General features: G+C 38.8%; 1 protein-coding gene across 3 annotated transcripts in view; it reads right to left on the bottom strand.

Moving 5' to 3' along the window:
* Window positions 1-26,008, bottom strand: part of ARAP2 (ArfGAP with RhoGAP domain, ankyrin repeat and PH domain 2) — a 187,804-nt gene that overhangs the window by 84,957 nt on the left and 76,839 nt on the right. For all 3 annotated transcript variants that reach the window (XM_053578074.1, XM_053578076.1, XM_053578077.1), the window contains 6 exons: window positions 19,107-19,222; window positions 16,756-16,955; window positions 12,511-12,596; window positions 11,521-11,703; window positions 8,350-8,524; window positions 7,737-7,871 (listed from right to left, as the gene is read on the bottom strand). In XM_053578074.1, coding sequence (XP_053434049.1) covers window positions 7,737-7,871; window positions 8,350-8,524; window positions 11,521-11,703; window positions 12,511-12,596; window positions 16,756-16,955; window positions 19,107-19,222 — 895 coding nt within the window. The remainder of the gene's footprint in view (window positions 1-7,736; window positions 7,872-8,349; window positions 8,525-11,520; window positions 11,704-12,510; window positions 12,597-16,755; window positions 16,956-19,106; window positions 19,223-26,008) is intronic.

Genomic DNA, 26,008 nt, shown 5'->3' with positions numbered 1-26,008 from the left:
TGACAGATCAGCTGAAAAAGGTGGGTACAAATGCATTTTAAGTTAGAATTGTAGGCTTGAGGCGATTTAGTCTGGCAATATTATCATTTCTATAACCATTTGTTAGCTTTATATTTGTAAGTGAAATGGGCCAGACAGAGGTCAGACAGGGCACAAAGCTGCGATGGGAAATCTTGACATTCCTATGGAGTTGGGAAGCAGTGAAAAGCTTTAGCAAGACTATGTTAGACAATATTGATTTGGTTAGAGCAACTCAGGTGTGCGCTCCTGAATTTGACATTGACAAATGTCAGTACCCTCCATGGAATGTTCTCCACTATAGAAGTCTTAACTGTTACTAGAAGATGCTACTGAAATAAAACAGGGGCCACAGAACGAAGAACTCTCAAGATTCAGCTGTTCAATAGACAGGAGCTTGGAAGACTGGCCAGAGAGGTTATTCATACCCAATCATCATGCTTAGATCTATAATGGAAATCATTACCATGAGATTTAGCCAAGCGTGGTAAAGAACTCCAGAGGTGACCTCTTTAAATACTACTGTGGAAAGATATGGCTGATAGAGGTGGGTGCCATGAATGCCAGCTACAGCCTATAGGTCAGCACACCCAAACTCAAAGGCTAGGAACTCATGTGCATCAACTCACTGAATCCTCATTGAACCCTATTAGTCACATCTATTATTACAAACCCCCTTCCTGGTACCCTTTCCACAGGCAAGTTAATTAGCTTTCTCAAGGTCAAGGTCACACAAGTACTTAGTATCAGAGGTAAGGACTGAAACCCAGGCAGTTGGGTTCTAGAAGTTTTACCCTCTTAACCACTGCGCATCCTGTCTCTCTGCACCTATTATGTGCCTGAACTATATATGTAAATTTGTAAAATGTGTTAGGGTATAGAGAAGTCATTTTCTAATGCATGTATATATAATCCATTTGAGGTAGTTAAGGCAAAATGAGTTTTTTCAAAATCATGAAGCTGTTTCCCGATGAAAATTTCTCAACTGACGGTATTCAGCATCCACTGAAAATTGTAATATATTGAAGAATCCTTGTTCATACTTTTCATTTAAAATAAATAATACATTTCAGCCTTAGAAAAGCATTTTAAGCTAGATGTGTACAACCTAGGCTTTCCAACAAAAGATCTTCAAAATGCCTCCATGTCAACTATAAAAGTAAATATGAACAAACTAAAATAGATTTCCTGTAAACCATATCCACCACTTTCTTTTTAAAAAGCAACGCTGTGTCAACAAATCAAAGGTAAGCTATCAAGGGGAAAAATATGGTTGAGGGGGCAAAAAAGGAAAACAGAACCAGGATGCTATCATTCAGCTCTGTATTTAGTTTTAACAAGAGCTATCAATCTTTCTCTCCATGAACACTAAATTGAAAAGGAAAACAAAAAAGAAGAAAAAGAAAAATACCGATCAATCTTATAACCAGAGGCCACAGAAACTTCATGTCCTGAACACCTGAGCCGACATTCTGAAGCCTCTGTAACTCTCACGAGGACTGTGTGCATTTTATTCCCAGATTTTTGTCTTGTTTTTAATCTCTTTGCTCCATGGCCCTCCTGACAAGTCCTGATGGAGTGGTATGGTCCAGCTGCTGGCCTCTCAGAGGCAAAGGTGACAACCACACTTTAATCTCTCAATCTTTCCAAACAATTCATTTATTTCATAAATCTAGTGCTCAGTAACAACACGGCAGAACCATGGTGGGAGAAGGAAAGAAATAAACACAGATCTTGAAGTTTCTTGGTAGTTCAGCTTTTTCTTTCTTCGTTTTTAAGTAGATTCTTTCTGCATAAAATATGCTTTGTACTAGGAACTATATCATTGTATATACATATTGAAACCCAAGTATTAATATGGTCTCGTGTTTCTACTCATAGTAACTTGCCTAAAGAGACGTTCATGCAACATATTTATATGGGCTACTGTGTGGGACACTGGGACACTGTTTTCGGCATCAAAGATTTGATAACCCTAAAAAAAAGAAAGAAATGAACGCTGATTTCTCATTGAGCTTTCACTCCAGAAGGGAAAAACAAACCAAGGAAGACAGGATGATCTACATGAAATCAGCACCAGGGTGACACACACAAGATCCTATGAAAGAGAGGGGCTGGCCGTGGGCTCACATTTTAATTAGATGCCAAAGAGGCCTCCCTGACTAGTAGGCATTGAACTGATTCCTGGAAAATAAGAAGGAACCAGACAGGGAGAAGTGCTCGTGTGTAAACAGTGCCTACAAGGTCCAGAAGGGCAGAAAAGGATGTGACATGTTCCAGGGACAGAGAAGAAACCAATGTGCCCAGGTAGGTAAACTTAGAGAGGAACGACGGGAGATGGGTCAGGGGAGGAACTAGAAGCTCTTGTAGGGTAAGGAACAAAATGGGTCGATATATGTAAATACATTGCATTTTTAAAAATTCATGTTCCTTTTTAAGTGTTTATTTCTTTGTATTCTATTCTCTACATTCAGCATTCAGTAATACCATCAATAAATGTATTTGTAAAGCCCTTTAAAAAAAAAAAAAGAGGGGCAGTGTCTGTGGCCCAAATAGTAGAGTGTCAGCCCCATATACCAGGGGTGGCGGGTTCAAGCCCAGCCCTGGCCAAAACTGCAAAAAAAAAAAAAAAGATATTCCAGTAAGGAACAGGGTTATATTCTGGAATGAAAAGTGACTAAAGGGTCTTGAGCAATAGAATTACATGATCTGATTTACATTTTCAAAGATCACTGAGCCTGTTTTTTTGGAAGAAAGTTCCAGCAGGAAGCTAGGATACAGATAAGGTGACAAATAAGGAGAGGTTTGCAGTCCAGGCAGGACATGATGGTGAAGGGAGGTGAGAGGTGGGAAGTGGAGGTGGGCAGCAGCCAACTGAATGATAAATTGGATGAAAAAAAAATAAAGACAATCAAACCACACCCTGCCAAGAGGCTATTTTAGAATGAAATCTTTGTTGTTATGTGGCATAGCTGAAATACAGAAGCTTACTTTCATATTACTTGGGTGAATATTTTATGAGAAGGACTCCCCAGGCAATTGAAGCAGTATCAAAAATATATTACTGGGACCTGATCAAACTAAAAAGCTTCTGCACAGCCAAGAACATAGTGAGTAAAGCAAGCAGACAGCCCTCAGAATGGGAGAAAATATTTGCAGGTTATACCTCCGATAAAGGTTTAATAACCAGAATCCACAGAGAACTCAAACATATTAGCAAGAAAAGAACAAGTGATCCCATCTCAGGGTGGGCAAAGGACTTGAAGAGAAACTTCTCTAAAGAAGAGAGACGCACGATCTACAAACACATGAAAAAAAAGCTCATCATCCTTAATCATCAGAGAAATGCAAATCAAAACTACTTTGAGATATCACCTAACCCCAGTAAGAGTAGCCCACATACCAGAGATGTTGGCATGGATGTGGAGAAAAGGGCACACTTCTACACTACTGGTGGGAATGCACACTAATACATTCCTTTGGGAAGGATGTTTGGAGAATACTTAGAGATCTAAAAATAGACCTGCCATTCGATCCTATAATTCCTTTACCAGGTATATACCCGGAAGACCAAAAATCACACTATAACAAAGACATCTGTACCAGAATGTTTATTGCAGCCCAATTCATAATTGCTAAGTCATGGAAGAAGCCCAAGTGCCCATCGACCCACAAATGAACTAGCAAATTGTGGTACATGTATACCATGGAATATTATGCAGCCTTAAAGAAAGATGGAGACTTTACCTCTTTCATGTTTACATGGATGGAGCTGGAACATATTCTTCTTAGCAAAGTATCTCAGGAATGGAAGAAAAAGTATCCAATGTAAAAAAAAAAAAAAGGAGCAAAAACAGAAAAGAATACATTTAGGGCAGCGCCTGTGGCTCAAGGAGTAGGGCACTGGTCCCATATGCCGGAGGTGGCGGGTTCAAACCCAGCCCCGGCCAAAATCCACAAAAGAAAAAAAAAAGAAAAGGGCGGCACCTGTGGCTCAGTCGGCAAGGCGCCGGCCCCATATACCGAGGGTGGCGGGTTCAAGCCCAGCCCCGGCCGAACTGCAACCAAAAAATAGCCGGGCGTTGTGGCAGGCGCCTGTAGTCCCAGCTACTCGGGAGGCTGAGGCAAGAGAATCGCTTAAGCCCAGGAGTTGGAGGTTGCTGTGAGCTGTGTGAGGCCACGGCACTCTACCAAGGGCCATAAAGTGAGACTCTGTCTCTACCAAAAAAAAAAAAAAAAAAAAAAAGAAAAACAAAAAGTATCCAATGTACTCAGCCCTACTATGAAACTAATTTATAGCTTTCATATGAAGGCTATAACCCAACTATAAGACAGGAATATGGGGAAAGGGCCAAGAGAGGGGAAGGGTTGGGGGAGGTTAAGGTGGGGCCACACACCTATGTTGCATGGTAGAATGGGTATAGGCGAAACCTACTAAATGCAGAATACAAAGGTCTACATATAATAACTAAGAAAATGCCATGAATACAAATGTCTACATATAATAACTAAGAAAATGCCATGAAGGTTAAGTTGAACAGTTAGATGAGAATATTTCAGATTGTATATGAAACCAGCACATTGTACCCCTTGATTGCACTAATGTACACAGCTATGATTTAACAATAAAAAAAAGAGACATGTTTTAAAATGGGAAGACAACCCTAATCACACCATATATACTGAGAATGAATTGATTTCTGTGTCTTTTGAAATAAGCTTTAACTCCAAAATCCAGTTAATGTATAAAAGGTAAAAGAATGATTTAGTTACAACTATTTATAACATCCATGTGATACTCAAGTAATAAAAAAAATCTATTTTAGTAAGACACCAAATAAATTAGTAAGTTATGAATATTATAACCACAATTGCTAAAAAAAAACAAAAGTGTTTTTTTTTTTTGTTTGTTTGTTTTTTGAGATAGTTTCACTCAGTAGCCCTTGTTAGAGTGCCCTGGAATCACGACTCATAGCAACCTCAAACTCTAAGGCTCAAGCGATTCTCATACCTTAGCCTCCCAAGTAGCTGGGACTACAGGTGCCTGCCACAAGGCTAGCTATTTTTAGAGATGGGGGGTCTTGTTCCTGATTAGGCTGGTCTTGAACTCATGAGCTCAAGTGATCCACCTGCCTCAGCCTCCTAGAGTGCTAGAATTACAGGTGTGATCCTCTGTGCCCAACCTCAAAGCTTATTTTTAATCTGCAAAATGCTTTTGATATTTTGAAAGACTTTAGAAATAAAATCCTGTATTTCAATCCCTGTTTGATATTTGTAAAAGTCAAATCATTTGAAAAGCGAGTCTACAATCTCTTCTTTAGAAGCAGCATTCTAGCAAGCTTTAAGACTTATTTACAAGTACATTGATTGCTTTATTCATTGACTAGTTAATATAGTCAATTCACAAGTTATCCCGGTACTTTTACCATTTTCTGATCAGTTGACTTTTGACTACTTAAGGATTAAACACAGATAGGAGCAATAGGTGAGATAACTTCAGTATAATTAAAATTGATTATTACCAGAGGTCATAAAGGAAGACAAAATCAATTGCTGAAAGAACCAAAACAACTAAATTCAAAGGATAAGAACATTCTGACATCCTTCTTTCACCTGGCTGTGACACTCTGACCAAGACTGAAGTGTTCCAATAACAATGACAACACAAGTCAGGTGCAAAATTCTGCTTCAGGCCAAGCTGCATTTTTCATATGAACATCAGCATAAGATTGACTGTCTTGCAGACTATTTTGAGGATTGAAATTAAAATATGTAAAGCAAAGCAACACCTTCCACATAGTCATCGCTCAGTAAACGACAGCTACTCTTTTCATGTTTTCAGATGATGAAATTCCATTGCTCAAGCATACTCAGTCGCCTCCCATCCTAAAATATAACCCTGAATAATATAATTAATTATTCCAATATAATTCCGCTTTGAGAAATAATTTTTTCAAAAATAAAGCAGTTGTAATACTGAAACAATAACTTCAAATATGCAAATATCAGGATTAATGCTCTAAAATGTGTTTGTCTGTCCCCCTTTAGTTCCTTTACCCCCAAAACACAGCTGAATTATACCAACTGGGGAATTACTGCCAGGCTCCCGAACCGTCAATACCCACCATCAATTGTCCTATACAGCTTTATTGCACTGAGACTTAATTGTTCCAGAAAGACATCTCATTCTATTTTCCTGTCCATTGTACTTGAATTAGTTTGAATGTATATCTGTGGTCCGCACTCCCAAGACCTCAGACCAGGAGCAGTCTACAGCCCATCAGGAACTGGGCCACACAGCAGGAGGTGAGCAGAGAGCAAGTGAGTGAAGCTTCATCTGTATTTACAGCTGCTCCCCAGCACTCACATCACCTCCTGAGCTCCACCTCCTGTCAGATAAGCAGCAGCATTAGATCCTCACAGGAGCACAAACCCTGCTATAAGTTGCACCTGGAGGGGATCCAGGTTGCATGCTCTTTGTGAGAATCTAACGCTGCATGATCTGAGGCGGAGCTGGGGCAATGACACTGGTGCTGGGGAGCAGCTGCAAATACAGATTGTCGTTAGCAGAGAGGTCTAACTACGCAGAGACCATAAAAAATCAGTTGCTTGCAGACTCATGGCAAACCCTATCAATGAGTGGTAAGTGATAAGTAAACTGCTTTACAGCAACACCACACTTCAGATGTCAGTGTCTCCCATCACCCCTGGATGGGACCATCTTGTTGCAGGAAATCAAGCTCAGGGCTCCCATTGATTCTGCATTCTCATGAGTTGTATGATTATTTCATTATATATTACAGTATAAAAATAGAAATAAAGTACACAGTAAACACAATGTGCTGAACCACCCCAAAACCATCCAAACCCCTCCACCTAAGTCCGTGGAAAAATTGTCTTCCATGAAGCCAGTCCCTGTGACAAAGACATCGGGGACCACTGTACGTAACGTGAGCATGAGACTTACATCTTCTTTTTTTTTGCAGGTTTTTTTGGCCAGGGCTGGGTTTGAACCCACCACCTCTGGTATTGGGGCCAGCGCCCTACCCCTTTGAGCCACAGGCACTGCTCCATATTCCTTATTTCTATACTCCCAAGGCCCAGCACAAGCAGACAGAGAGTTGGATGGAGAATCGGAAAAATGGAGGAATGTCTGTGTTGACTCACCGCAGAGAGTTCTCCAAACCTGATGTTAAATCAAAGTGATTCCCATCCACTCCTATGAAACCAAGCTTAAGTTTTACTTTACTTAAATACACACACCCCTCATCAAAACAAACTGAACAATGTGACATCACTTTGTACTCGGAGTATGTCCACAACACTGGCCAGTTTTTCCTACACTTTCACATTTATCTATATTATCTCTCCAGTTGGGGTGTCCATCCCTAAGGCAAGGGACTGAGTTGTGCCTTTTTTTTTTTTCTCAATAATTCTTAAAAACTGTAACAAAATCACTTAGCCCTAAGGTAGACATCTGAAAGCCCTATGAGCATTCACTCAGCATTGCAGCTCAGTAACCCCCCTGCTGCTGTACATGAAATCATACCAGCGCCTGGAAGCATTTATAAATACTCAAAAACTGCATCTCTCTACTGCAAGATCAAATCGAACATTCACAGGGGAAAAAAAAAAAAATCAAAATTTAAACCTCATTGTTCTGATAGTGGAATAACGTTTTATCAGATAACAAAATCTAAAGGAAGTAGAAAAGATACCTTCGAGCAGTTTTTTCTCTGAAGAGAGTTTGGAAGCAGCAGCAGGAGCTTGATACAAAAAGTCACAGAGGAAGGTAGTCTGTGGAGACTCTTGATTTAATCCACCCTCACCATGAATGTCATGTTGAGGAAAATCTGGAAAAATTTAAAAAATGGAACACTTGAAATTTACAATGTGAACAACTTTCCCGCTGTTTACCAATATGTACATGAGCTTTGAGCTGGAGGAAAAACTACTTTAAATTTACCACAGAAGAAATACAGAGAGATATTTGTTTTATTATACTTTGCATAAAATTTGCCAATAAGCACTTAAGTCGTGTTTATTATTCATATATGAAAATCGGATTTAATTTTGGTGGAAATGATTATGTGGGATTAACTATTTTAATCTTCCACTTATAAGATTAAAAAAATAGAAAAGATTTATTTCCTAAACTTTTTTCTCGAAATGATACAAAAGCAGGCTTATGCATCCTCCATCTCTTTTTTTGGTAATTACGTTTTCTTCTTTCTGACAGATTTTTCTTGTTTGAGAAATAAACAGATTTATGCTTCACTACCTTAAGGGAAAGATCAGAAGAGCCAGGTGATTGCAGACAGAGGAACAAACCTGAGAACTTGTTGTGATAGAGAAATTCCATCTGCAGACTCTGACCAGCCTTCTTGGCCAGCAGGTAGGGGGTGCTATGCACGGGGTCTCCAGTCGCACACATCACATCTGCTCCGCTGAACAGCAAAGCCATCGTTTCCAGAACATCTGACTTCACAACAGCGGCACACAGAGCCTGGCCATTAAAAGAAAATACACCTTTTAAGGGAGGAAAATCTAGCTATCAAAATGAGTGAAAAGTCTGAAAATTTGTTTATGAGATAAAGTTTGTACTCATTTTGTTCCTAAGAAGGTTAATAATAATTCTGTTCCAAATTAGACAACAAGCACAAAAGGCCTTCTTAGTGTAAATTTAAATTACAACCTAAGCCCTTACATCTCAATCCATGGATTATTATTTTTATCTTTTATTCATTTATTTATTTTTTTTATTATTATTATTTTTTTGCTGTGATATGTCTTCCAAACCTAATCCATCCTATTTGCTTTGGAAGACATTTTTACAGTCATATACTAGGATAATGGATGATGCTCAGAAAATTCAAAACATTTCAAATGTAGTAACAAAGTGTCCACTAAATGTTTCTATCATATGAAAGTCATTAATATGCTTTTCCAACATAATCAGGAGCTACAGAATATTTAAATTATCATTGTGCTAAGGGGAATTAGAAAAACAAGTGCAAAGCAAACTCAGGATCTTCCCTTTGGGGAAAGGGTCATGAGGGAAGTGAGAACAGCCTGCAAGAGGCAAGAAAACAGTATCACCGACTCATGCAGCATCCTTGCACAAACACTATGAATCGCTGTAATGCGACTTTATTTTGCATTGAAGTGATGAGCTGCTTCACAGCTCTTCTCATCCCTTCTTCCCACACTTCACTTTCCATTTGCCTCAAGACTCTCAGCTTATGGCACTTTGATCTGACCTGAGTCTTGGCCTCACCATTTCCACTCTTTCCTGACAAGATCTTCCTAGATTGATCACTGGTTAATTCATCCTCAGTGATGTCTCCCTCAGCAGCTCAGAATAGACAGCGAGATGCTTACGACACGTTCACAGTTCCTACCCTGGAGTGTCAGCTGTTAAGAAAGCATTCACCTTTTCCACCAGGGTCTAGATAACCTCTACAATTTCCTTCACTTCAGAATCAAGAATCCTTCATCTTATAAGTGGCTTTGTACTCACTTCCTAGGTGATCTCGGACAAATCCCATCCTTTTCAGGTCTTAGTTTTTCCCCACTTGCAAAATAACAGTGTTTTAAAAACATAAGGATGACTATCCCTTCCACTCTAACAGTCTGAGGTCCCCCATAATCACAGGGACTTCCCCTAATTCCTTCTCTCGTTCACTCCATTCCTTCCCCCATAGCACACGGCACTTGCTTTAGTGGGTTCATTCTGGTCAGTTTAAAGTCTTATCCAACCGACTGTCACTCCCACGAGTCACAGTAACAAATCTACTTGCCAGCACAATTATATCCCAGCACCAAAAAGAGGACTCAGCAATCATTAAAGGCACAATAATTTTAATACATTAAAGGTACACATTCTTTTATAAAGATTATTCACTGACTCTATTAAGAAGTACAGTGTGGAAGTAAGTACCAATAGGTATACGTCCCTAAGATATTTAGGAGAAATGTGATTGCTAGCCTTTAATTTAAAACTTAGCTAATGGTTTCGTCCCTGGGAACCTGTGGGGAGTGGCAGAGAGGACGTCACTGGATGACGTAAGTAACTACCCATTGACAACATTCACATTACCATCAAACGAGAAAAAAACTATGGGGACATACGGGCTCATTTTCCAAACTCACAATTACCTCCCCAAATCAATAATTTACTCCCTATATACTTATTTTATTGACCTCTGTTTCACAGAATTAGATTAAGAATAATCCTAGGTTTATGATACCCTCTAGTAGGATTAGACAGTTATTTTAATGATGTAAGTGGCACCTACAAAAATATTACCCAAAACAAAACTAAATATCTCAACAGTAACTTACATAACCATATGGCTCTCTGCTATCTTAGGAATCTATGATGATTCTGCATTCAGTGTGTGTTTTTGCTTTAAGAAAAACTTATTTTAGGAAACTAAACCAATAAACCAAAAATATAAATCAGTTTTATATAACTCCTGTGTTCAAATGTGGACAATGGTCTTTATTTTCCAAACTGTTCAATGTAAAGCTGATTTCCTCAAGATTCTTACCCACCAAGCATTACAGAACATTCAAGAAATGAGAGCTGGCTGGGCATGGTGGCTCACACCTGCCATCCTAACATGACAGGAGGCCGAGGGGACAGGATCACTTGAGCCAGAGTAAGATCCCATCTCTACTAAAATAGAAAAAATTAGCCAGGCATGGTGGTGTGAGCCTATTGCCCCACACGCTTAGGAAGCTGAGGCAGGAGAACTGATTGAGCCAGGAGCTGGAAGTTGCAGTGAAATATGATACCACCACTGCCTTCAAGCCAGGGGGGCAGAGGGGAAGTCTGTGTACAAAAAAATTCAAAGAAACAAAAGACTGAGAACTATGAAAAAATATATCATCTGACCATTAAAGATAGGTATATAAAGGTTTATGCTTTAAATATCTACCTATAAAAGAGCCTCCTAATACCCATGAGATGAAACAGTGATTCAGAAGGGGTAAAAAGATATTTAACCGGACCCTTTGCCAAACGGTCTTACTAGCAGACCAAATGTGCATCACCAAATAGGCGCCAAGGATCTAGAATCACTCAGCCAAAAGCAAACGAGACTTTAAATCAATGGCACTAAGCAAATTATAGTTTCTATTAAATAACAACACACTGTTGTTACATGCCAAAGGTGGTGACAGTATCAGCAACATAGCAGCAAAAATTAAATTCAGCACCCGGTTCCTAAATCAGAGAAAGTTGTCAAAATATGAAGAATAATGGGGATAGAGCTGAGTTAGCTGGAAACTTCATTTATGGAGAAAGACTATGTTGTCTCTTAATAATAAATCCTTGAGTAAAACAATCGGAAAATCATGGGCACAATGTCACAAAAGGAAATAAAATTAAACATTATTTTACCAAATAGCATAAGATTTTTTACTTCTTATCCAGAATCTTGGCACCTATTAAGAAGACATTAAAGTTGATTTCTATGGTTATCTTTCACTGGATACCTTATTTAATTCTTCTTTGGTGAGAGATGCCAAAAGGGTCTTTCTGAATTTTCCTTCTTTATATTTCTGAGTGATAAAGTTTTTTCTCTTTTCTACGGGTGAGTCCATGTGTAATTCTTCATCCTTTTGGAGATTACCAGCCCAAAAGTCATTTGCTCTTTTGTTTCCAATGACGATAAAAAGCTGAGTAGTCAAAAAAATGATGAAACATATCAGTTCATAATACGTATTTGAATCTTCAGAAAACTGTATCATATTACAAATTAAAGCATAACATCCTGCAATATACAAGAAAATACATGAAAGACTGAACACTATCAAAAAAAGTGAAGTATGAAAGCAGTTACTATATCCATTTTTTTATACAACCTAGCTACTCTGAGTAATGGTAAAAATTTTGCTTGGACAGAATCGCAAACAACGCAAATTGCGGCAAAAGTATTTTTATTCTTTGAAACTCCTACTGAGACAGATTCATTTGGAAGGGCTGAGTAGTGGGCTAATGCTATCTCAAGGGGAAGCAGAGGAACGGGGGCAGACAAGGGAACAGGACACAGCAAGTTAGACTCAGTCACAGTTAATGACGGAACACGGCGAAGACAAAGAAGAGTAAATTTTTACCAAATGTTTTCATTTGCTTTTCTAGTATATTATCCATGGTGGATTAGAAAGAGCGTTCTAACTTTCTATTAAATCATCCATTGTTTAAAAGTAGTTATTATAATTCAAGCTCTTTGTACTTTTTATTTTTAAAATAACTATCTCATTTAGGAAGCATCTGGAAGAGTTACTACTATCCACAACCCTAAAAGCCATTCTTCATGTTCTGATGAGAATCATCAAGGAGCTCCTAGAAAATGTCATGACAGCCACCTACACACCTCCTCCCAGTCTCTGCTGACCTCCCCCCTCCCAGGGACAGGCTTCATGACAGCCCCCTGCTCATCTCCTCCCAGTCTCTGCTGACCCCCATAGGGACACAGGACTCACCTCAATGAGTTCATTACTCCAAATGCTGGCATCCATTTTTAGACTTCTAACCTTGGAATCTTTTGGTCCCAAAGATCTGTGTTGTCCTAAAGTAAAAAACAATTGCATTTCTATTGTAATTAATACGTAAATTTCTTTTACCATTTTTTAAAAAAGGTATATATATGTGTGTACATGTATCTGTGTATGGGTGTATCTTCTCCAAGAACTCCAATATCTACTCTCCCAGATGCCAAGGGCACTAGGAGACGTGGTGGTAATTAGACAGAAATGGTAACCAGCCACTGTGAAGGTGCCAGCATAGCTATGTCAGCACCCTGTGTTAGGGTGAGAGAGAAGCAAGCCTAACTCCATTTTGTTGTAACTCTTATTCCTGAGCATCGGTGGGGAGGCAAAGCAGGCCTGACCCCATTCTGTTGTTTTGTTACATTTTATTGCTTTAAAAAAAAAAAAAAAAAAAACAGTTCCACCTGCCTCCCTGCCCATTGCATGGTATTTTAAGTGTATCTGGTTAGAACTGTTCTATTATGTAGAAATTCACTAACTACCCTCGTGACAACAACCCTCGTGATTATGTTAAGATGATCTTCATACAATCCGTATGTGATATTGAAATGTTAAAAAAACAAGCTTGACTCCATTTTATTATTTACTCCCTTTTAGCTTCAAAACCACTTCCTCTTGTCTGCCCTCCCTTAGTGTAATTGTAAATGCATTTGCTTGTGATTGTGGCCCTAGTGATTATGGCTTTATGACCCTTAACCTGTAAATTCCCCTCCCTGCATTTTTCCCCTAGGACATTGTGGTTTGTACCTATTTTGTAAGGAAGAAAAATCACTAATCGCGCTCTCATGATCATAGTGTTGTGTAAAATGACTTACCACCCTCCCTCGTGGTTCCCCTACCATTTTAACTGCTAATTTTGCTTCCATAATAACGCTTGCACCCACACCCCCACCCCAAAATAAACCAGAGCCACAGACAACTCGGGGCTGCGTTCACAAACCCCATGTTGGGACATGGAGGCCGTCACCAGCCAGCTCTCCAATAAAGAACTCCCCTGCAATTTCGACTTTCTGTGTGGTCTCTGGGGGAACCCCTGGGCATAACACCAGCATTAGTATCAAACCCCACTTTTAAAAGAATATACATAGGGTGGCGCCTGTGGCTCAAGGAGTAGGACTCCAGCCCCATATACAGGGGTGGTGGGTTCAAACCTGGCCCCGGTCAAAAACTGAAAAAAAAAAAAAAATATATATATATATATAGATAGATAGATAGATAGATAGATAGAGAGAGAGAGAGAGAGAGAGATTTGTGTATTTGAAATATGTGTATAACCAAAAATTTTACTATTGAAAAACTAGCCACCACATGAATACGTGTCTACTTAAAAATCTGACGTGGATTCTTGATTCTGCTATTATGTCTGGACCAGACAAGAGGCCAGCATTCTATTACCCTAAGCCCAACTCTGCTGTAAAAACCACGGTTCGGTCATCACTGAGCACACAGGGGTATGTCAAACGATTGCTAATTTGAGAAGGAAAATCCTCAACAAGTCATTGTCCCTGATCTGAAGGACCTTTACCTTATCAGCAGCGCAGGTTCATCCTTTTCCCTACATTATGTGAGAGGTTCTCTACCTTCCTTCTTCCTTCAAGGTGGAAACTAGTTAGAGCTAAAGCTGCAGAATTCGTATAGCAGGAATTTGCATAGGCTTGCATGTTAAAAGACTACCCAAGGGCTGTACAGTTCAGAAAAAGAAAACACTTAGAGGCAGGTAGAAAAGCTGAAGGAGAGTGAGTATTGGTGTAACTTTCCTTGGCAAGAAACAGAATCTGAGCTAAGGCGGCAGCACAGAAACAAAATGGAGCAAACAGATTTAGAGACACGGACACAACAAAATGAATGGGACTTGGGCTTGAAGAAAACACGAAAGGGGGCTGGGCACTCATGCCTGTAATCCTTGCACTCTGGGGGGCTGAGGCAGGTGGATCGCTGGAGCTCAGGAGTTTGAGATCAGCTTGAGCCAGAGCGAGACCCCGTCTCTAAAAAAAAAACAGCCAGATTTTGTGGCGGTGCCTGCAGTCCCAGCTACTCTGGAGGCTGAGGCAAGGGAATGGCTCAAGCTCAAGAGTTTGAGGCTGCTGTGAGCTGTGATGCCACAGCACTGTACCGAGGGTGACAAAATGAGACTGTGTCAAACACACACACATCCCCAAAAAAAAAGAAAGAAAGGGAAAGTGGTCGCTCAGATTTTAGGCTTGAGTCTAAGGTGAACATCATTGCTTTTGACCCAGAAAAGGAATTATATGAAAATACACAGTTTTACACAATGGGCTAGGGGCAGCCATGAAGGCTGCTTTTTTGACATGTTATTTTTTTGGCAAATCTAAGTACAGGTTGTAATACATAGATAATTCTAAAAGAGTTTGCTGTTTAACAGAGAATCATCTACTTAAAAATGAGTCTGGAGGTCAAGTGTAAATGACACTCAGGAACAGCAGAGTGAAAGGCGGCTGAGAATGGAACCCAAGGGGACACGTGAAGGTATTTTGTGAGCGTGAAGAGAAAGTGTAACCTGCAAAAGGATGACTGTAGTTAAGAACACACAGAGAAGCCACTGCCAAATACACCTTAAAAATTAACATGTCAAAAAAGCAGACTTCATGCTGCCCCTCACCCACTGCATAAAACTGTGTAGCTCCATGTATTCCCAATCTTGGTCAGAAGTAATAATGCAGGTTACCTTAGAAACTGGGGGCCGGTGGGTGTCAGAAGAGGCATACCCGTCAAGGGTCGCAAAGAGAGAAAAGACAATAAAAATACACACACTGACTACACAGAAATTGAGTGATCAATCTCACCACAAATCAGTAAGTACAGTGAAAATATTTTTACTGCACTGAAGAGGAAAAAAGAACGATGACAGAAGGCAGAAGAAAACCTAGAAAGTTAAATGAATGAAGAAAACTCATCCATACGACTGCTCTTGAAAATATCTCATCTCTAAGAGGAAAAAGAGGACAGAGAATGATCCACTGAAGGGAAAGGAACATTTTCAAGATGCTTGATGGTATAAATAGACACACTTAGGCAAGTTTCTGTGATGAAACAAGACGACAGTGGCAGACCACTTACATAAGACAGTGACTAAGTGGTGAGGTGAGTATCGCCAGGAAGGAGGGAAAAGGGAAGCATAAGCACAGAAGAGCTGTGAGCGGCACAAAGCCTCTCTCTCCCAAAAGAACCAGATGGGGACAAATACAGACAGGAAGCCGATTAGCTGGTCCATTTTTGCTGCTGTTATGACTGACACTGTTAAGGACCTGGTGAGGAAATGGACCTTGGTATGATGAGAAATGCGTAGGAGAGAGCTTTAGAGAAGTGGTAAGGGTTTGCAGCAATGGTGGAGGCTACAGCACCCCCGTCTGGGCTCTAGTTAAGCAGATGTTCCTCTACTACATTCCCTCACTGAACCTCGCACCCAACTCTATTCCTGTACTTACGGTGCGCTGTTAGAATTACATACCTCTGGAGGAAATGTCATGTCTTACTCATCTTTTAAACTTCCCATAAAAGCACTGTGACTGGTCTTCTAGGTGAGTTCTCTCTCCCCTCTTCGTGTGTGTAAGGTGTGTGTGGGTGGGGCGGAGAGGTAGGCCTGGAAAATCGAAGTGACATCTGGACTGTGCTAATTCTCCCCAAGACCTCTGACCACACACCTAAACTGGGGTCCATCCTCCTCTACTCACCTGGACACCTGTCTGAGGTCACAATAAGAAAGCCAGTCACAGCCATAGTATTTTCATAAACATCCATACTCTTCTGAAATGCTTCTATATAAAAACTTTTATTAGAAGACATCAAAGACCTGATAAGGGAAGTTTAGAGCTCAAAACACATTTGACGAGAACCATGTGTCTTACTGAAAGGGACTAGGGAAAAACAGACACGTCTGGAAGCAAATGTGCAAGCTCCATGTTCAGGGTGCACTTTGCAATACGCTCACCCAAAATCTAGAAATTTCACCATTTTTAAAATCCAAACATAGACTAGAAGGCACGAAATATAACTTGCATGCTGAAAAAATCAATTTTGACATCTACGTCTTCAGAAGTTGAGTGTGATAAGGCATTTCTGAATTTGATTGAACTATAATAAGCTTTGTCTGGTATTTGCACAGCCACTCAGTGCCCATGTGCCACAGAGCAGTGAGGAGCGTGACGTGTCACTAATTACCTGCACACTTCTTACAGATGACAACGCAGAGGTTGATGGACGCCCAGTCAGGGTCCGGGGCTTTGCAATCTGCACAGGTCCTGTTGGACTCATTGAACCAAATCTTCTCAGCTACTTCATAATCAGAGAGAGTCTCTGCTATTGACTGCTGCACAGCTTCAATCCAGTCCTGTTTCTCCTTTTCAGTCTCTGCTGTAAAGCTGAAACAATTAACATTTCTGCAGTATTGATCTCCTTTATAAAGGCCAATTAAGTACTATGTTCAGTTTGCGTATTCATTTCACTCACAAATTAAAACAGCAGTTGAAAAATATACCTGCTAGGGAGCAGTGGATTACCTTTTCCTGTTACAAATCATCTACTTCGAGAAATCTTTTCTTTTCCTTTAATTTTCCACATTCCTTATGGCTTTGTGTATATCATGAACAAAAATTAATGTACCCATTTTTATAGCCAAGATTTAACAATTGCCTTGTCAGGTCAAAAGTCTAAACTAGGAGGCCATGTTTGCTAAGCAATGCTCATTTATAATAGTAAGAGATTGGCTGAGTTTCAGGACTATTGGAATATTTTGCCAAGCAAGTATGCCATGGTAGTCTGAAACTACGTTATCAAAACTGCCCGCCAGAAACTGCGATTTTTGTTTTCAGACTTAAATAGGTTCTTTTTTTATAATTAGAAGAATGTCCAGATGGTTTTAAGAAACTGAGAAATTAAAAAAAAAAAAAAAAAGCTTGAGGTGGTTACTATTCTAAGATTTGTAAAACATTTTTAGCCATGTTCTGATTTATTCTAAACCTTAGTGTTTCTTTGGTGTTTTGAGTTAAGAGGAAAAAAAGAAAAAAAACATTAAATAGCAGTTCACCCTTCAAGAAATATTTGCTGAGCACCTACAGTATGCCAGGGAATCTGGGTCTGTGACCCACAAAGTGATGCTTCTCTTCACATGAAAATTTTCTTTTTAAAGATGAAAATGCTTTGAAATCTAAAGAAAATAACAGATGGCTAACATATTCTAAATAATCCACAAAAATAAGTGGTCTACATGGATTACGCTTTGTGAAGCACTTTATAATTCCATTACCACTGGAATATTTATAAAATTCTTAGTGGTTTCTTGTTCTACCAGAAAGTGGTCATAGCCAAGATATATTTACATTTTCAGTTGAGGATAGAAAATGGATATATGAAAATCAAGACGATTTTTATGAGACATTTCTTTCTCAAAATTTTAGGCAGTAGATATATTTTGAAAGACAAAATGAGTAACAGCATTGGGAGTAACTGTGAAATTACTAAGTAATTATTAGTTTTTCGAGGCCTAGAACAATATCCTCTAACCAGCCTACTACCCTGTGGTATATTGCTTATTTATGATAAATGCATTAATGTAGGTGAACTCAATAGATACTGACTTATTAGGCCTGTTCTGTATGATAAACCTATAAAATCATTATAGTTTATTAAACCATGGTAAGGACTTAATATTCTTTTCATTGTCATAATGATGCAATTAGTAGAATACCAGAATGTAAGATATAGAATAAAATGCTAAAATATCTGGACCGATAAGTGCTACGAGGTCCATTAATTCGAGATCATTTTAAGCTAGAGTCCCTGGAAGAAATATTGTAATTAGATATTACGTAGATTATTAATGATCTACAATTATAATTACGAATTGATCTTAAATGAGGGATCATATTTGATTAAAAAGAAGACAAATTTAGCAATACAATTTAAACATATCACATTCTTTTTAATGTTATTCCTTCTAAATACAAAGGAATTTGTAAAAAATATTTGTTATAGGATGGGCACAGTGGCTCAAGTGTGTAATCCTAGTACTCCGGGAGGCTGAGGTGGGTGGACTGCCTGAGCTCACTAGTTCAAGACCAGCCTGTGCCAGAGAGAGACCTTATCTCTAAAAATAGCCAGGGGTTGTGGCGGACACTTGCAGTCCAAGCTACTTGGGAGGCTGAGGCAAGAGAATCGCTTAAGCCTAAGAGTTTGAGGTTGCTGTGAGCTGTGACGTCAGGGAACTCTACCAAGGGAGACAAAATTAAAAAAAAAAAAATTGTTGATAAAGAATTAACATTCACCAAGCCTACTAAAAACAAAGATATTCAAAAACTACTCAAATGTCATGAAATAAATATCCTTGCAGGTTATATTTAGGTCATGTTTACAAGGTATTTTTATGTACCAGCCAATAAATTACACAACATGGAAAAATAAGAAGATAATTTTGTGTCTATAAGAGATAAAACCACCACTACACTAAAAATAAAGATGCATCATCCCAGCCTTCCTGGAGCAGTGCAAACACAAAACACTTAATCCTAACTTACCTGAAACTCCTATAGGGAGTAATGATTTCAAAAGATTGTTTTACCGTCCGGTCCACTTGCTTTACATTTGCTACGTTCATAGGAATTATGGTAATACCGAGCCCACTCTTAAAATCCTGGGGTGGAGAAAAACATTGAAAACTATCAAGAAACAACAAAAATATAGATTTTTAGAAACATGTTTGTGTTTTTTAAAATCCAATAATCCTACCAAATTTTACTAGACATGTATATGAATTAGACAATTCATTAGAAAATAGACTGAGAATGATTTTCTCATTTTAGGTAGTCACTTTCAATATAGAACAATGTCCCGTGTTAAATCTTGAGACTATTGTGAAAGTCACAAGGAAGACAAATTGACGGGGCCATACACGCTGAATTACACGTGCTTTTCTTTGGAGAAAGTCAGCACCATACTCATCTTTACACAGGTGGTAAAGGGAACTAACAGTTCATGAAGCCTTACCTTGCACTGAGCAGTTTTCTAGGTGGAGGAGCTAAATGACAGGATGAGATTAGTGTAATCACTATGTATATAAAAAGATGGGGAAACTGAGGCTCAAAGAGAGTAAGTGATGTGGCAAGTGCAGCTGGCTGGACATAGCAGAAAGGAACAGATGCCCGGGCTGTCTATGGCTCTGTCACTATATTGGATCACCTCTGCTGTATCATGTTAGTTGACTCTCTTCACTTATTCTCAAAAGCATTGCTTGTTTTATGAAGTATAGGATCTTATCTCATTGACAATATTTTACTGCTTTCCTTTTCCTTCATTCGAATTCTCTAAAAGCGCCTCTAACCCGCTACTTTGGCATAAAACTGCCATTTGTTCAACATCTCTAGTCACCACGTTCAGCTTGTCTCGTGAAGATGAGCAATTGTTCCAAAGGCGAAGTGGCTAGCTTGCAGTCGGAAGGCATTAAAGTTTGCAAAGTCATCTACTCACGTGGGTTGGGGAATCTGATGTATCAATTCAAAAACCTCAACATGTCTTAAAATATAATCTGTACGTCAAAAAATGAATTACCCGTGCGAACAGATTTTGATTAAATGTGCTAATTCTTAACTTACGAGTAGGAAAATGCCCCTGTATTAAAAGCAAAATACAAAAATATCGGTCTATTTTCAATCAGAACACTTGGCAGAGACAAAAAGAACCAATCCACCGGCTGCTTCTCTCCGTCTCTTCTGCTGTCCAGACTGACAGCAGAAGCACTCTCTTCCCTCCCCCACACCTGGGAGTGACCGTGCATCGCAGTTTTGGTCAATAACATATAAATAATTCCTGGTGGGAAGGAGAAGGAAAGGCAGAGAGCCTAAGAAGAACAAAGCCTTTTACCCCAGCCTCCCCATCTTCTTGGAAAAAGACATCCGTAAGCACAGAAGACATTTTATTACAGAACTTTACAATCCTCGAGAAGCCGAGCCTGAAGACAAATCCTTATACTCTAAGGATGCCAAAGTGAGGAAAAACTATATATAGGAAAAACCCTGTTCCTGGCTTGCATCAACCCTCTGCCTACACCCAAGGGTCTGTTAAAACAAATGCTTAATATTTAAGCTCTCCTTCAGGTTTGTGTTTTTTAATACTAATGCATTCCTGATTGATAAAGTAAGTTTAAAAATGAATCACAAATTTCTCCCTATTTCTAGGGTATCCAGAGTTTCTTGCCAAAATGGTGGAAAAGCTTCTTTTTTTTTTTTGCAGTTTTTGGCCAGGGCTGGATTTGAACCCGCCACCTCTGGCATATGAGGCTGGTGCCCTACTCCTTTGAGCCACAGGCGCCGCCCTAAAAGCTTCTCTTTTTTGTTCATGTATAAAGAAGTTTTTAGTTAGAATAAGAAAATGGCTCCTACAGGAAAGAAATCATCCATTGATTTTTTTTTTTCTGATGAAAGAAAAAAGTAATTTTTTAGGAGAAACAAGCAAAAAGTTGAGAATTAATTATATAAAAGAAAAAACACAAAGAAATGCTGAGTCTTGTAAAAATAATTAGAATGGAAGTGATATATTTCCACTTTGTGCAGTAAGCCCATTTAATGAAAGATAGTACTTAACATTATATGGAAAGAAGGAAAAACAAGCTTTTCCAATCTGCAACATTTTAATAATTTTCCGCATATTGGTACTGGATTGTACTTACTTAAAAAATTCCCAGTTATCTACACCAATGCTACAACTAAATAATCTGATGGTTGGATAAACTTCCCATGCATGTGATCAGGAACTCAAACAGTCTTTCCTAAGTCAGGAAATAATGATGGAGTAGCAACATCTAATACTTTAAAAACAGCCTTCTAATGGTTCACCTTGATACAGGGATAAACTCTAGAATAAAAAGCTTGGACTGTACATCCTGCAAACAATTCTCCTCAATGAGGCTTTTGACGAGAGCTTGCCATCAGATCACTCCAGGTCACATACCCTGAGGAGGCCTGGCCTACAAGTCCCGGGTGTTAGTACAGGCAGAGGCACATAAAACTCTGACCAGCATAGCTCCAGATGGTCAGAATGACAACCTTTTATGGAAACGAATGTGCCTCATCACGGTACCTGCCTGAGTAGATGGCCCCTCATCTCCACAAGCAAGTCATGAGACAGCTACGTGCAAATCTACAATTTCCGTTAAAATAAATGAGGGCCAGCTTCACGCCCCAACTTTCTCCCACTCAAGGCAAAGATGATTTTCTTTTTTTTTTTTACTCTGGAAAACTGTATTTGCCATTTATCATTTGCTTGCCATGGCCATATGGTTTTGAATAATTAGAGTATCCACAGAACTCACCAGCACAAATCAATTGTAAAATACCAGCAGAGAAACAAAATAAATGTCAGTGCTCTTGAGAGCTATTAAATATGAAACAGCTCGGTTTTCTATGAAAAATATTTTAGATGACATTAAGCCATTTTTTTCAGACAGTATTTAGAACATATTTAGAATATTTCCCATTCCCAGATGCTTTTCACAATTACATGTGGCAACCTCTCCCTCGCTCCCTGGGACTGTGACTCCATGAATCTGAGGACAGAACCAAAGGATCTTAATCTACAAAAACAAAACTCCAGCCCTGTGATTTTCATATGTGGCCAATAGTAAGAAACATTGATTTAAAAAGCAGAGCTAGTTGTAGAATTTAGACAGTATGATTATGCAATATTTAAATATCAGGGTGCAAACACTTCTGTCTTTTTGAAAATAAAAATACAATCAGAACGTGCAAAAACCATTTGAAATCATTCTATTATAAAGTAAGCAGGCCGGGACATAACGGCAGCTACACTGATACGATCCTATTTGTCCCGGGTGCCTAGACCTGCTCTAATATCCAGAACCTTTAAAAGCATCACCTTCATTAAACTTATACAGTGTATTCCATAATTGAGTTAATATTTGTGTAGTGTTCTGAAGTTTATAAACAGCTATGATCTCCCCTTCTCCCACTCTATATAATTCTGTGAAGTAGGAAGAGCAGATACAGCCTTTTTTTTTTTTTTTTTTTTTTTTTTTAAACAAAGCCTCAAGCTGTCGCCCTGGGTAGCATGCCATGACATTGCAGCTCACAACAACCTCCAACTACTGGGCTTAAGAGATTCTCTTGCCTCAGCCTCCAAGTAGCTAGGACTACAGGCACCTGCCACAACCCCCGGCTATTTTTTGGTTGTTATTGTTGTTTGGAGGGCCCAAGCTGGATTCAAACCTGCCAGCTCAGGTGTACGTGGCTGGCGCCTTAGCCACTTGAGCCACAGGCACCAAGTCCATACAGCCATTTTTAAATGAGAAAACTTTCTCTTGGCAAAGCAGTATTTATTAAGTACCTTGTATTGCCAGAAACGGTGCTATCCTGGGTCTGCACAAGAGCAGAAGATAGGGTACCTGCCTTGGGGAAGCTCATTGGTGGACTGAGAATGAGAGAAAGTTGTAATAAATGTAAGGAAAGAAAAATGTCTGGCTGTAGGGTAAGCACTGACTTCAGTCCAGAAAAGAGAGTTGTGTCCATAAAAGGCATCCCAAAGTTTGTGACACTTGACTGGCGAAAAGACAAAACCCAGTTCAGCCTGATAGTCAGACCTACTTCCCTGGCTTCAGTTCACTCACTCACAGTAGAGTGTTAACTGCATCGCTTTAGCGAGGATTAAGTTAATACAGTCAAAATGCTGGAAAGAATGCCTGCCGCACAGTATACGCTATACAGGACAAGCTAACCACCGTCATTATTATTATTGCTCTTTTGTACCTTTAGAAGTTGAAACCAACTGAACATATCACCTATTTAAAAATACATGTTCAAAAACTAACTAGCTGGGATATTTTTTAATGGAATAAAATGTGAATGTTAAATGTCCAAGAAAATTAAAAATAAATTACCCATTAAGCACAGTCTGACTGTGAGCTTTGTTCTCACTATGAGAAAGAGGCGAGAGCCAGGGAGAAGCCAGAGTTTCAACTTTTCAAATATTATAATAAAGTGGGTTGAAAAAATAGAAACACAAAATTCAGTGGGTAGAACGACCTTATTATAAAAAGTAAAAAGGTAAAACCACATTCTGTAGTAAGCAATATTTGCATGTAACCTGCTGTGATAGAATGGAGGAGCTCAAAAAGCAAGAATCCTCCCACTAGTACTCACATAACCAAGGCCATCCATGCTGGGCATAGCAGATCCGGACACCACAGGCCAGGGTGACTCAATGACCAAGTGAGCACTGGGGTCAGCACCAGAGAAGAATCTTGAGCCACGTACCGGCTGTCTGATCACTGACAAGTTATTTAGTTTATCTAGACCCTAATTTCCATATTTATGTAAATAAAGTCATGTCTACCATATGATATAATTACAAACAGTAAATAAAAGAATATAAAGACCTAATGCACCCAATTATTTCATTTCAGAGTTCTAAATACAGAATTTATCTTCAATAAAAATATTTCCATTTTATTTATAATGACCGAAAGTATTCATACCAACAATTCCGTAGTAAACATTCATATACTTAATGGTAAATATTTACCAAGATACTGAAATTGGTTATTCATGAGAGTTATTAGCAACAGAACTGAGCTAAAACGATTTTAAAACTACATAGTGAGAGAAGAAAACAGAAATTTGATACTAAACAGAAAAATTAAGGTAAGGTCTGTTAACCCCAAATCTGCTGAAATCTCACATCTATTTTTGGAAATACTTGATGCCAGGTTTCCGTGCCAGGAATTTAAGAACATGGTGCTTAAACATTTGTTGAAAGCAGATGTGGTATTGTGTGACATTGGCACCAGATTTCCTGGGGAACGCCAGATGCAGAGTTTGGCCAGATACAGAATCCAGAGAATTTGAGGCCACCACCTCCATCCTGCTGCTCCTTTCTGTGCCACACAACCCAGAGCCCTGTGACGTCTATTTAAATTCTATTAGAGATTCATTTCCATGCCAGAACACCAGGAAACATTATGTTGGGGGAAGGAGGGGGAATGAGTCTCTTGTTATACCCTGATTTGAGAATGTTTAATCAAGTGAGTTTATGTAGTTAAAACCCCAATGCCACAATTAGCCTCAAATGGATACCCAAACCCACCAAGCAAGACATCTGGTTGTAATGAATTCACTAATATTAACGTGATATTCAAAAAAACTCATCAGGAAAAGATGGGAGAGGCCAGCTGTGAGGACAGCATAATAACAAACGGAAACTAAAGCCTGTTCTCTTAAATTCGCCACATGTCCTGTACAGAAATTCCTTTCAACTAGTAATACCATGTATATAACACCATGTATTTTTAGTTCAGTGTAGGTCTATATTTGATTATCTCCTTTTTTTTGAGACAGCATCCCACTATGTCGCCTTCGGTAGAGTGCCACAGCGTCACAGCTCACACCAACCTCAAACTCTTGGGCTCAAGTGATTCTCTTGCCTCAGCCTCCCAAGTAGCTGGGACTACAGGCACCTGCCACAATGCCTGGCTTCTCCTTTAAAACTTTAAAAGTGCTGGCTTATATACTACATGCATATCATTTTTAAGGTAAACTGGTTAGAAAATAATTGTTGATCCAGAATACAGAAAAACTGCAACTTTCGACTGATTAAAAAATAGTTTAATCGTAAAAACAAGACTTAACAAAAATTAACTGAAAAATAAAAAGTAACCAAATAAGTTCAGAAGAAGAGTTACAGAAAATGGTTTCTTTATTACATAAAGAGCTTAAAGAAATTGGCAAGAATGATAATAAACTCCCAAGACATAGACAAAGATGATAAAGGGGCAATAGAGAAAAAATAATTTTAAAACAAAAATTTAAAGAAAAGAAATACTTTTTCTATTAAAGGAAACAGCCAGAAATGACTGTTAAGTCAGGAACTCCATTCTACCAATGTTTACGGAGTGCCAGATTTTCTGCCTGAGGACATAGCAGTGAATAAAGTAAATATTCACACTATTCATTTGAGAGCATAAGAATTCTAATTACTTTAAAGATTAAAATATAACTGATAGTATTTGCAGAACTAACAGTATATTAAACATAAACAACTCTTCAGGAAAGAATCATAGGAATTATTTCCAACATAAAAAATAATAATAATCAGAAAGGAAAACAAAGCTTCACATAGAAAGCTACGAGAAATCTCATTTATTTATTTAACACTCTGTGTTACTCCCATCAGAAAGTGAGGTCCCAGACAGCAAAGATCCTTGAGGTTTCTACAAAACCCTTGGTGCCCAGGGCAGAGCCCAGGAATGAGAAGTACATGGTAAACATTAGTCAGATGGATGAATGAATCAGAAACACAGTGCCTGTAGTATAACCTAGACAAATGCAATTACAGTATTTTAAATGTGATCACTTTATTTTTTTGATTTGTCCAAAAAGAGTTTTCATTGAGTTGTATTATTAGCATGTAAATG

The sequence above is a fragment of the Nycticebus coucang genome, chromosome 23, assembly GCF_027406575.1.
Source record: "Nycticebus coucang isolate mNycCou1 chromosome 23, mNycCou1.pri, whole genome shotgun sequence".
NCBI lineage: Eukaryota > Metazoa > Chordata > Mammalia > Primates > Lorisidae > Nycticebus > Nycticebus coucang.
This window is presented reverse-complemented; position numbering and strand designations above follow the sequence as displayed.